Source organism: Octopus bimaculoides, chromosome 22, assembly GCF_001194135.2.
Source record: "Octopus bimaculoides isolate UCB-OBI-ISO-001 chromosome 22, ASM119413v2, whole genome shotgun sequence".
NCBI lineage: Eukaryota > Metazoa > Mollusca > Cephalopoda > Octopoda > Octopodidae > Octopus > Octopus bimaculoides.
In genome coordinates, this window is record NC_069002.1 from 12,788,861 (window position 1) to 12,801,046 (window position 12,186).

Genomic DNA, 12,186 nt, shown 5'->3' on the forward strand with positions numbered 1-12,186 from the left:
ATGTGTATAGTGTCGCCTTTCTGGCACTTGTGCCCGTGGCATGTGTAAGGACTTTTGAGCGAGATCGTTGCCAGTGCCGCTGGACTGGCTCTTGTGCGGGCGGCACGTAAAATACACCATTTCGAGCGTGGCCGTTGCCAGTACCACCTGACTGGCCTTTGTGCCGGTGGCATGTAAAAGCACCCACTACACTCTCGGAGTGGTTGGCATTAGGAAAGGCATCCAGCTGTAGAAACTCTGTCAGATCAGATTGGAGCCTGGTGTCGCCTCCTGGTCCACCAGTCCTCAGTCAAATCGTCCAACCCATGCCAGCATGGAAAGCGGACGTTAAACGACGACGATGATGATGATGATGATGATGACTACCATTGCTATCGCTATCACCACTGCCTTCATTATCACTTTAACATTTTACAGCCCCCACCACCATCATTACTGCCACCACTTAAGTCATCATCATCATCATCACACATCATCATCACAACCACCACCACTGTTTTACTATTGTTACCATTACCAATACTGTAGTTTACCTTTATTGCAACACACCCCTCTTTCTCAATTGTACACTCTTATGAAATATTCTCTCTCTCTGTGTTATAATGTTCTCTCTCTCTGTCTCTCTCTCTTTCTCTCTCTCTCTCTCTCTCTCTCTCTCTCTCTTAGTAACGTCATTCGTCTTTTTGTGTCTATTATGCAGTTACATGAACAATGTATTGAGATCAAACAGCAACTTTGTGACAAAGTTTATGAGGAACTGAACGGGAACAAGAAAGCCTTAGAAATTTGCACATTGGAGTCGGACCTACTTCGTGGGGATCTGGAGAAAATTAAGGAGCAGTAAGTGTTCTTGAGGAAAGTGTTTGCCAGGGACCAAATCCTTAGGCTTCTAAACAAGTCCCTTCCATTCTCCTCCCTCAAAAGGATAAAATTAATGTGAGGGATAATCAGATTGATTTGTGTAACAAATCTTAAAAAATACAGTTGTATGTTTATAAGAAGTCACTCTTTTACTTGTTTCAGTCATTTGACCGTGGCCATGCTGGAGCACCGCCTTTAGTCGAGCAAATCGACCCCAGGACTTATTCTTTTGGAAGCCTAGTTCTTATTCTATCAGTCTCTTTTTGCCAAACCGCTAAGTAACGGGGACGTAAACACGCCGGCATCGGTCGTCAATCGATGTTGTGGGGGGACAAACACAGACACACACACACACACACACACACATATATATGCATATATACGACGGGCTTCTTTCAGTTTTCTGTCTACCAAATCCACTCACAAGGCTTTGGTCGGCCTGAGGCTATAGTAGAAGACACTTGCCCAGGCTGGATACCCTTCCTAATACCAACCACTTTACAGAGCATACTAGGTGCTTGTTTTCCTTTTTTTTTTTTTTTTTTTCCTTTCATGTTTTATCATTTTTATTTCTTTTTACTCTTAGATTTTCTCCAGTCAAATATACATATATATATTATTTTATATTTATAGAGCAGCCCAAGAAATGGAAGCACATAGTAAAAAAGAGAAAGCTAGTCTGGAATTCCTGCAGAAAGTCATTAATCAAGTGGCTGAACATAAATCCAGGATTAAGGTACGTTTTTAGACATCGTTAATAAATGGTTAAGTTGTCTCTTCTGGATTGGATACACAAATTTTACCATGCCACAGTGTTTCTTCTTTACCATTCAATTATTGTTCATAAGCCATCAGCATGTATCTTCCAAGTCCCTTTGTTCTTTGGTCTTTTAGCTTCCCTAGATCTTTAAAATGGTTATCAGACATCAGTGCCAGGACCAGAAAGCCCTCTCTCCTTGCTCTCAACATAAGTAGGTTTGTTTTACTTTCGAGTGTCGCCGTTGGTCGTTACCAACGTTGCCTTCCTGGCACGTGAAAAGACATTCGAGCGAGATCATTGCCAGTGCCGATGGACTGGCTCTTGTGCGGGTGGCACGTAAAATACACCATTTTGAGCGTGGCCGTTGCCAGTACCACCAGGCTGGTCTTTGTGCGGGTGGCACGTAAAGCACCTACTACACTCTCGGAGTGGTTGGCGTTAAGAAGGGCATCCAGCTGTAGAAACTCTGCCAAATCAGATTGGAGCCTGGTGTTGCCATCCGGTTTCACCAGTCCTCAGTCAAATCGTCCAACCCATGCTAGCATGGAAAGCGGACGTTAAACGACGATGATGATGAAGAGGGTTTTTTTTTATATGATAAGGCTCCTAATTTATTGTCTAAACCCTAAATTTAGAGAACACTGTTTGTGTACATGGCAGCCTTTTACTGTGTCATCTCACACAAGCTACAAGTCCTTTCCTTTGGTCCCCAAGTCCTGGTGAATTTGTAGGAGCATCATCAGAACATATATATCTTGGACATTTTAAACATGGCTGAGCTACTCTTTCTCTTTTAGTCTGAACGCAGTTAATGTCTTTCAGAGAGAGAGAGAAAGAGAAAATAAAATTGAACCCATTACTGTAACAAACCCGTGAATGGATGAAAGGCAAAGTTGATCCCAGTTAGATTTGAACTCAGTGTGCTGAGATCCAAAACAAATAATGCAAAAGTATTCAATCCGACACTGTAAAAAAAGGATAAAGGGTAAAGTCCCACTTTGGTCATGAATGACCATGGGATTCCACCTAGAAAGTTCCCCTCCAAGGCACAAACCCAGGCAAGGCTGTTTATGGAAGACCAGCAGTTACCCATGCATACCAGTCTCCCCTCTCCACACCACGAATGTTGTCCAAGGGAAAGGCAAAGGGGCCGATACAGCATGGCACCAGTGATGTTGCAATTTATTTCTACAGCTGAGTGAACTGGAGCAATGTGGAATAAAGAACACAACACACAACCTGGTCTGGAAATTGAACTCAGTACCTCGTGATTGTGAATTCAATGCTCTAACACTGTAAGATTCTGCCAAACTACTTCTATATTTTATATCATCTCCTGGAGGGACCCCTGCAGCTGGATGCTGACAGACTCCTTGAGATAATATAAACAACACCACTGTCACTACCATCTCCTATGAGCCTGTAAAATGTTTTTCATTGCAGACCCAGGTGTGACTCTCGGTGCAGGTAAGGCTGTGTAATCGGAACAAGGGTTGCTAGAAAGTTCCTAGGTGTAGCATTCAACCTCTACTCTCACCCCCATCCTACTCTCTGCAACACTATTCTTTATTCAAAGAATTTGCCATTCTCTGATTTTTTTTTTTGTTTTTTTTTTTGTTTTGCAGAATAACCTGGAAACAGTCAGTTCTGAGATAAAAAGCCACAAAGAAAAAGCACTGGAAACCATCTATACTGCCCAATATAGTTGAGTGTTAAATATACATGCATATACACATACATACATACACACACACACACACACACACATATACATATATATATGCACACACATTCCACTGTGGTTCATTATATTGCTTTATTAAAACTTTCCAAGATCTTACAGAATTGGTGAGTGCATGTATGACTGTTTTTTAACCTAGCCCCAGTCAACCCTGCTTGTATAGCTCTATGCCCTTCCACACAAACACACACACATGTCAGGGACTAACTGAATTATCCTTCTTGTTTTTTAAGATGGTAGGGTATGATTTGATGGGAGTTTGGCTGTTCATTTTTTAGCAGATTGAATGAACACCTCATCTAGTCATTACCCTACTCGTTATTTTTTCTGCTAAACTGACACATCTAATTCACAGAGTAATATTTGATGTGCATATATGTTAATATGTATATATGCATGTATGTATAGGTATATAAACACACACAAGTTGATATGTATTGCTTGTATTCTGTGTATATTTTACACACATTCTGTGGGTGTGGGTGTGTGTGTACATATATGAAGCAATTATTGCATATGTAAGTTACTTGGCCTGTATTGTGATATTTGATTCAATTTATGTGTGTTTATGTGAATGTGTATATAACTGTTCTATGGATGACAAGTTCACAAGAAGTTATGTCTGACCACTTAAAATATAGGACACTAAGATAAATGTGAAAGTGAATAAAATATTTAATCCATAATCATTAGTCCACAAAAATATATTTTATCAGACTAACAATTATAGATTAAGTATTTGAAATATATGTATTGGGTCATCCCATAAATAATGCAGTTTTTTAAAACTTTTTTTCTTTTTCAAAATTAAGATAAACAAAGTTCCTTTTTAATGTAAAATATACTCTCCTTCATTTTCTACAATGTTCTTCCATCTATCTGGTAGACTTGCAAGGCCCCTCTTCCAAAATTCACTTTTCCGTGACAGAAAATACTCCTCCAGTACTGTTCTGACCTTGTCTACAGAATTCATATTTTTTCCATCAAAATGATTTCGAAGACTGCAACATAAATGATAATCAGATGGGGCAATGTCCGACAAATAAGGTGGGTGGGGCATCATTTCCCATTTAAACTGCTCCAGCCTTTTGAATGTCATCCTTACTGTATGTGACCGAGCATTATCCTGATGGAAGAACACCTTTCGTCTTGAAACCAAAGATGGTTTTCTTCTAGCGCTGACTTAAGCTGCTCGCTGTAGATCTCCTTTGTTATTGTTTGGTTTGAGTTTAAAATTTCAAAGTGGACTAAACCTTTCATATCCCACCAAACAGATAGCAACACCTTACATGGATGAAGACCTCCTTTAGCCTGGAGTGCCGGTATTTATCCTTTACCTATCCACTGTCTTTGGCGCTTGACATTTTTATAGAGAACCTATTTCTTGCCACCAGTCACTGTTCGGTCCAAAAAAGGTTCATTTGTGAGACCTGACAGCAAAGAATTGCACACATTCACTCCCTGTGCACGATTAGACTCGGAAAATTTGTGAGTAACCTATTGACCCAATTTGCTGAATTTTCCGATGGCATACAGGTGTCGATGAATGATTGAATGACCAAATTCAAGCTTCTCTGCTAGTTCCTCAACTGTTACGATAGGATTTTGTTCCATTAGGGTTTGCAGGAAGTCTTCGTCAAGCTCTACAGATCTTCCAGGACATGGCTCATCTTCTAGGCTGTAGTTACCGGCTTAGAATTTCTGGAACCGCCGTTGATACTGGCTTACGCTTATTGTCCAATCCCCATATACTGCATTAATATTCCTTGCAATTTCTGTTGCGTTGTTGCCTTTCATCATCATCATCATCGTTTAACGTCCGCTTTCCATGCTAGCATGGGTTGGACGATTTGACTGAGGACTGGTGAACCAGATGGCTACACCAGGCTCCAATCTGATTTGGCAGAGTTTCTACAGCTGGATGCCCTTCCTAACACCAACCACTCCGAGAATGTAGTGGGTGTTTTTACTGCACAGGAGCCAGTCCAACGGCACTGGCAACGATCTCGCTCGAATGTCTTTACACGTGCCACCGTCACAGGTGCCAGGAAGGTGACGCTGGGCACAGGTGCTGTCACGATTTCACTTACTCCAACAGGTCTTTGCAAGACAAGTTTAGTGTCCAATGAAGGAGACGACGTTGGCTATCCTCATCCATTCTCGCCACAACCATACCAACACAATCGTCTCTCTTGCACACCACATCTGATGCTTCTTAGGTTCAACTTTTCTCTCAAGATACTTACACTCTGTCTAGTATGGACACTGACATTACACATCCATCGGAGCTTACTGGCTTCATTCCTTGCGAGCTTACGCATGTCCTCAGCAGTCACGGCCCATGTTTCACTGCCATGTAGCATGGCTGTTCATACACTTGCGTCATACAGTCTGCCTTTTACTCTGAGTGAGAGGCCCCTTGTCACCAGCAGAGGTAAGAGCTCTCTGAACTTTGCCCAGGCTATTCTAATTCTAGCAGCTACACTTTCAGCGCACCCTCCTCCACTACTAACTTGGTCACCTATCAACTAGGTCTAGTTTTTCTCCATGGAATGTAGCCAAAGTTGTTTTCTGCACATTTTCAGTGTTTATTGCTCCTGAACATCTGCCACATATAAAAACTAACTTCCTGGTTAACCTTCCTTTGATATTGCTGCACCTCTTATGTGTCCATAGCTTGCACTGGGTACATCTTATAGAGTTTCTACCTATGCCTTTTCTACAGATCGAGCCGGGCCATCTACCTGAAGGGGTTTGTGTTTTGTCTACCTTCCTACTTATTAGGACTTTGGTTTTAGCTAGGTTATTGAACAAAAAGCAAAATATGCCAAATATGCTACTTTGTCACTTCCATTACAGCTTTGAAGAAATAACTGTTAAAATCGAACTGCACTCTTCAAGACTTACACTAAAAATAAGAACAAGTTGAAATTACTACCTGCTTTTATAGCAAATTGATGCAAGTAGTTTATCCCATCCCCCTCCAGTTTTTAGTTCATGCAACTGAAAAACCGCATTATTTTGGGGATGACCCAATATATGTTTATATAAACTAGCACAAGTACCCAGCATTGCCTGGGTTGAAGATAATAATGGGATTTCATTAAAAAATTTGATATACCAAGTTTTTTCTTAATAATTAATTGATGCATTAAAAAAATTAATCATTAAAATGGTTTTTTTTTTGGCTTCATATATTTTATTCCTTCTTCCTCTTCACCCTCTCATCAATTAATCCACCCTTTTTTCTCTCTTTTTTCCATTTATCATACACTTTATTCACAATTTATCTTTTCTCCCTGACATTAATCCTTTTCTCTCTACAACACACACACAAACATAACTTCTTTCATCTCTCATACTCTCCTCATCTATCTATCCTCCTTCCCTCATTCATTGCTTCATGTTTGTTTCTCTCATTCTGTCTATCTTTCTTCTCCCTCATCTGGTCCCACTTTTTATATGTGTATGTATTCAAAGCTTTTTATTTGTAATAAGGCAACTATTGAAAATAAATTATCATCATCATCATTATTATTATTATTATTATTATTATTATTATTATTTTATGTTTGACTTTTGTTTTGCATTTGTACAAGTTGGATCCAAGTCTCACCCAGAGACCTCAAGAGACAACAAGTTAGAAGTTCATGTAGGTGTTATGCCTAGGGTACCATATATTTGGATTTGTACAGTTTTGTTCAAGTGAATGTTTAAGAAACCACAAGAAAATTGTTTGTTTTAAAATTTGAGATCACATAGACAGTATTTTACGTAGGATATGGGCAGTTCCCATGAGCACTATCTTTTGAACTTCAACCATTTTGGGGTTTCCTGGTATCTTATTTTTATTATTATTATTATTATTATTATTATTATTATTATTATTATTAAGGCAGCAAGCTGGCAGAGTTGTTAGTACACTGGGCAAAATGCTTAGCAATATTTCACTTGTCTCTACATTCTGAGTTCAAATTCTGCCATGGTTGATAAATTAAGTACCAGTGAAACACTGGGGGTCAATGTCATCGATTAGTCCCCTCCCCAAAATTTCAGGCCTTTTGCCTTTAGTAGAAAGGATAATTATTATTATTCTGAGTTCAGATTCCACTGAAGTTAACTGTGCCTTTTATCTCTTTGGGGTTGATGAAATATGTACCTTCCTACAGCTGTTATAATGACTGTGATGGCATCATCACCTAGAGTGACAGATATTAACCCAACAATTTGTAATTACAACAGCAAGGGCAATAGTTCAATTCAGTTCAGTTCCTCTTCTTCTCTTGACCACATTGGGTAACAAGTTGACATCATTGGTTTCTTCTCTGTTAGATGTGGTTTTCTGTACATCTGGCCATGCGATATTGGCCTCTCTCTTGTTGGTTATGAATGTTCTGCACCATGTATTTTCTGCTCGTTAATAGCATAGTTCTACTAACAATTATGTATACCAGTGGGACATGGAAGAGCACTGTGAAAATCGATAGAAAGCTCAGTGTGTTCCACCAAATATTCTTGAAAAGGATTCTGAGAACATATTGGCAAGAATTCATAACCATTTTCACTCGACTGGTAGTTATCAATCCTCAACAGGATAAAGGGCAAAGTTAACCTCGGCGACATTTGAACTATTACAAGAGACAATGCAACACACCACCGCTTGGCAAAATCATTAGAGTAAAGATTAAAACTAACATAGGCCAATAGTACCTGTGTAATTATTTTCAATGGAAGAGATTTCCCAGCTTTGCAGTCTCAAGGGAGAACAGTATCTACTACAACAACAACAATAAATAACTGCACAACGCTCTTACCAAAACAATTTGGCCAAATATTAGGAAACTGGTGCAATTACTACCTGTGCAGCATCAACAAGGCAGCAACAGTGAAAATATCAAGAAACGCTACAGCAAAGCAGCTGCAACTACAAGAATTTTGGTAAAACAAGCAGGAGTGGCTGTGTGGTAAGTAGCTTGCCTACCAACCATGTGGTTCCGGGTTCAGTCCCACTGCATGGCACCTTGGGCAAGTGTCTTCTACTATAGCCTCGGGCCGACCAAAGCCTTGTGAGTGGATTTGGTAGATGGAAACTGAAAGAAGCCTGTCTTATATATGTGTGTTTGTCCCCCCAACATCGCTTGACAACCGATGCTGGTGTGTTTACATCCCCGTAACTTAGCAGTTCGGTAAAAATAGACCAACAGAATAAGTACTAGGCTTATAAAGAATAAGTCCTGGGGTCGATTTCTCGACTAAAGGCGGTGCTCCAGCATGGCTGCAATCAAATGACTGAAACAAGTAAAAGAGTAAAGAGTAATACATTTTTTTTATATGATTTTGTCCCAAACAAAATTTTAGGCCAGTGTAGTGTAATGGATTACAAAGAAAGAAAAGAAGCCTACAAATTCAAAAAATGTCAATTGCGAGAAAGTTTAAAGGGCTGAATATCAAAGGCCACAGGAAATCGATGGTAGTGAGTTCCAAAGAGAAGCAGTTCGGGGTAAGTTGTTAGAGTAAAAGGAATTATGACTAACAGGAAGGCCAACAGAGAAACAATGCGTCTGGAAAGAGAAGCTGGTGATGTCTTTAAAGGTCTTGACTGAAGGCAATAGACCAGAAAGTTCATCAAAGCAATGACCATAGAAATACTTACAGAAAAGGTACAACAAAGCTACATTTTGTTGCTGAGCCAAAGACACCAGCTTAAGAGAAAGAAGAGAATCCACCATGTTAATAATTCAATTCTGAATTTTAAAAAAGCAAGACAATGGTAATGAGTTCCAGAGAGGATCATCATCATCATCGTCGTCGTCGTCGTTTAACGTCCGCTTTCCATGCTAGCATGGGTTGGACGATTTGACTGAGGACTGGTGAAACCGGATGGCAGCACCAGGCTCCAATCTGATTTGGCAGAGTTTCTACAGCTGGATGCCCTTCCTAACGCCAACCACTCCGAGAGTGTAGTAGGTGCTTTTACGTGTCACCCGCACAAAGACCAGCCAGGTGGTACTGGCAACGGCCACACTCAAAATTGTGTATTTTACGTGCCACCCGCACAAGAGCTAGTCCAACGGCACTGGCAATGATCTCGCTTGAATGTCTTTACACGTGCCAGGAAGGCGACACTGGGCACAGGTGCCATCACAATTTCGCTTTCAATTTGATAAAAGAAGCTATTAGAATAAAAAGACTTCAGACAAACAGGAAGCTCAGCAGAGAAACTATGTGCCTGGGAATGGAAGCAGGTGACATGTTTAAAGGTCTTAGCAAAGGATACTAGACTAGAAAGTTCATCAGAACAGTGACCATGGAAATACTTATAGAAGAGATACAATGAAGATATATTTTGATGAGTAGAAAGAAGAGGACCCATATAAACATTTTAACATTTGTGAAAATGGTGGTCTTCAAGCAAAATTGACTGAATTTGTTCTTTGGTTCCTGTGCATGCAGGTCAAAGTGGACATTAAATTAAATAGAAGTTTGGTGTTGCAAGAATTTCAGGATCTTTTCTGTTCAAATTGATTTCATATTCAGTGTAATGATGCACCTTTATAGACTAATGAATGCCATGAAAATCATTTTCACCATAAATCAATAAAGAGTTAGCAATTAAAGTTTGAAAATTTCGTTATTACCGTTTTTATTATTTTATTTTGATGACACTTAATAAAAATGTTTTTGGCATTAAATTAAATCAACTGGAAGTTGTATAATACACTGAAATAAGACTTCTTGTTTTCATTTAATTGCAATTTATAAAGTAATTTAGTTTCATATATTGTTTCAATAATTGCCACTTTAAAACTATAATGGTGAAAAAAATCACTCGATAACAAATGAAAATGGAATTGAGGAAATTTCGGATCACAAAGATGGTTTGGTGGAATTTGTAACCCAGGACACTGAGAGCCGCTATAAGAAGGTAAGTATTTGGCAGTGGTTGAGTATGGCGGTTATAGTCAGTATTATCTTGTTTGACCAACTAGTCTGGCATAAGATTATTCTGAAGTCATTAGGTTATTTCTATACAATGTGGTTTCAGTCTGACTTAATCTTAGCTTCTGAGTTTTTACGATTAGAATTGAACACCACTTACAAAAAGTTTCTATCATGATACTGCAAGAAAAGAATTGTTACTATAAAGAAAATTTACCATGTTGATGGACGTGCAGCGCTCACCTTACACGCTCCGAGTATACGACTCGGTCTAGGTCAAGAGTTTTCAAACTTTTTGACTTGCGGACCCCTTTATATTTCAGGCTTTACCTTAGGGACCCCCTTATAAACACTTATGAAATTTATACTTAAATATTTGCTTAAAATAACATATATTCTTATATTTATTTATTTAACTATTTAACATATAGGTTTATTGTCAATTAAAAGATTTCGATTAAAAAACATATAAAATCAAATTGCCCATAAAAAGTATTTGCTGTCCACGGACCCCCTGTCTTGTCCTTGCGGACCCCCTGTGGTCCGCAGACCACAGTTTGAAAACCCCTGGCCTAGGTACATAATTCCAGACGTAAGTTATTTTCGTTTTTAAAACATTACGATGGATTTTGAGGTATATTTGGCTGTTATTTTTAGTAGAGCGAACGACCTAGTGGAGCTTCTGTAGAATGTTCGTCTGTCAGTGTATATATTTAACAAATTATGAATTTCACTCAGTGGATTCTCCGTCAGACTCGACGATGAGCATTTACTTGTTTAACCAACTGAATTTCTACCCGTGAAATCAACATGTAAGCGATTGAGTATTTCACAATTACATCTACTCTTAATACAAGCACTACAAGCTCCTCTCAATTCTTTTAGATCTTCGGGTAGGCACTTCTGTCCAGCCAAAGGATTTTTTGAACATCAGACAATACAACTCTGCATTTCAAATGACATCTTTTGTTGCATCTAAGGAGATAGTTGAACATGGATTTATGCTAATGTTCAAAGTTCAAGGGCAAGTCTATCACCTCATTGGTTCCCTGTTACCCACAAATGAACAACCACAGTTCCTCTAAATTTACTTTATGAGTGATGTAGGACAACAAACCCTAAAGAGATGTCAAAACCCCAAAGATGGGTCATGTTAGATGCAGTGCGGACTACCACAAAGAAGAGTATATCCACTGACAGCTTTTCAGTGTATTCAAAAATCATATACCCCCCCCCCCCAAAAAAAAAATTTCCATGACTGGTTAGGGCCTGAAATACTCCAAATGGACGAATGATAAGTTGCTCAGTCGAATTAGTCCATCATTTACTCCACAAATGTTTTGTGATCACTGCTGCACTTTTCCGTATCACCTGTTTCAATATAACTATAATATATATATATAGATATACATACACACACACACAAACTGTCATTTTATCCCGAGCAACGCCGGGTATCTCTGCTAGTATAATTATCTATCTCTATATATGAATTTTATTTAAAAGGTATTTTTATGCTAGCCATTGATAAAATTCATTAATTTTAATGATTTTATCCTTTAATTATGCTTATATATATATATATACATATACACACACACACAATCACATTTTCTTCTAAATATATTAATTTATAACTGCATCCCCTACCCCCGGTGTTTTTAGCAACGTACAGAGTATTGAAACTGACACCAAGTTCACGAGACGCAGAAATTTATTCTATTCTAAATTTAAAACAATAACAATAATAATAAAAAGAACTCTACACTGATACGAAAATAACAAAAACGTCAATCCATTTCCGGCTAATTTGGCGGGAGTTTTGCAGTCAACACGAGGTGGTCTGTGTTTATTTCTGCTGTCAAACTGGTCTGCAAATAATTGC

The 12,186-nt window shown here is 38.8% G+C and overlaps 2 protein-coding genes across 2 annotated transcripts in view; both read left to right on the forward strand.

Annotated features, from left to right (window-relative positions):
* Positions 1-6,896, forward strand: part of LOC106881181 (kinetochore protein NDC80 homolog) — a 25,409-nt gene extending 18,513 nt beyond the window's left edge. Inside the window, exons 14-16 of the mRNA XM_014931471.2 lie at positions 701-840; positions 1,495-1,597; positions 3,247-6,896. Of these exons, the coding sequence (XP_014786957.1) occupies positions 701-840; positions 1,495-1,597; positions 3,247-3,330 (327 nt within the window). The 3' untranslated portion in view covers positions 3,331-6,896. The remainder of the gene's footprint in view (positions 1-700; positions 841-1,494; positions 1,598-3,246) is intronic.
* Positions 6,897-8,775: 1,879 nt separating this feature from the next.
* The window catches only part of LOC106881178 (uracil-DNA glycosylase 2), a 20,561-nt gene continuing 17,150 nt past the window's right edge, over positions 8,776-12,186 (forward strand). The window contains exon 1 of the mRNA XM_014931467.2: positions 8,776-8,862. Within this exon, the coding sequence (XP_014786953.2) occupies positions 8,776-8,862 (87 nt within the window). The remainder of the gene's footprint in view (positions 8,863-12,186) is intronic.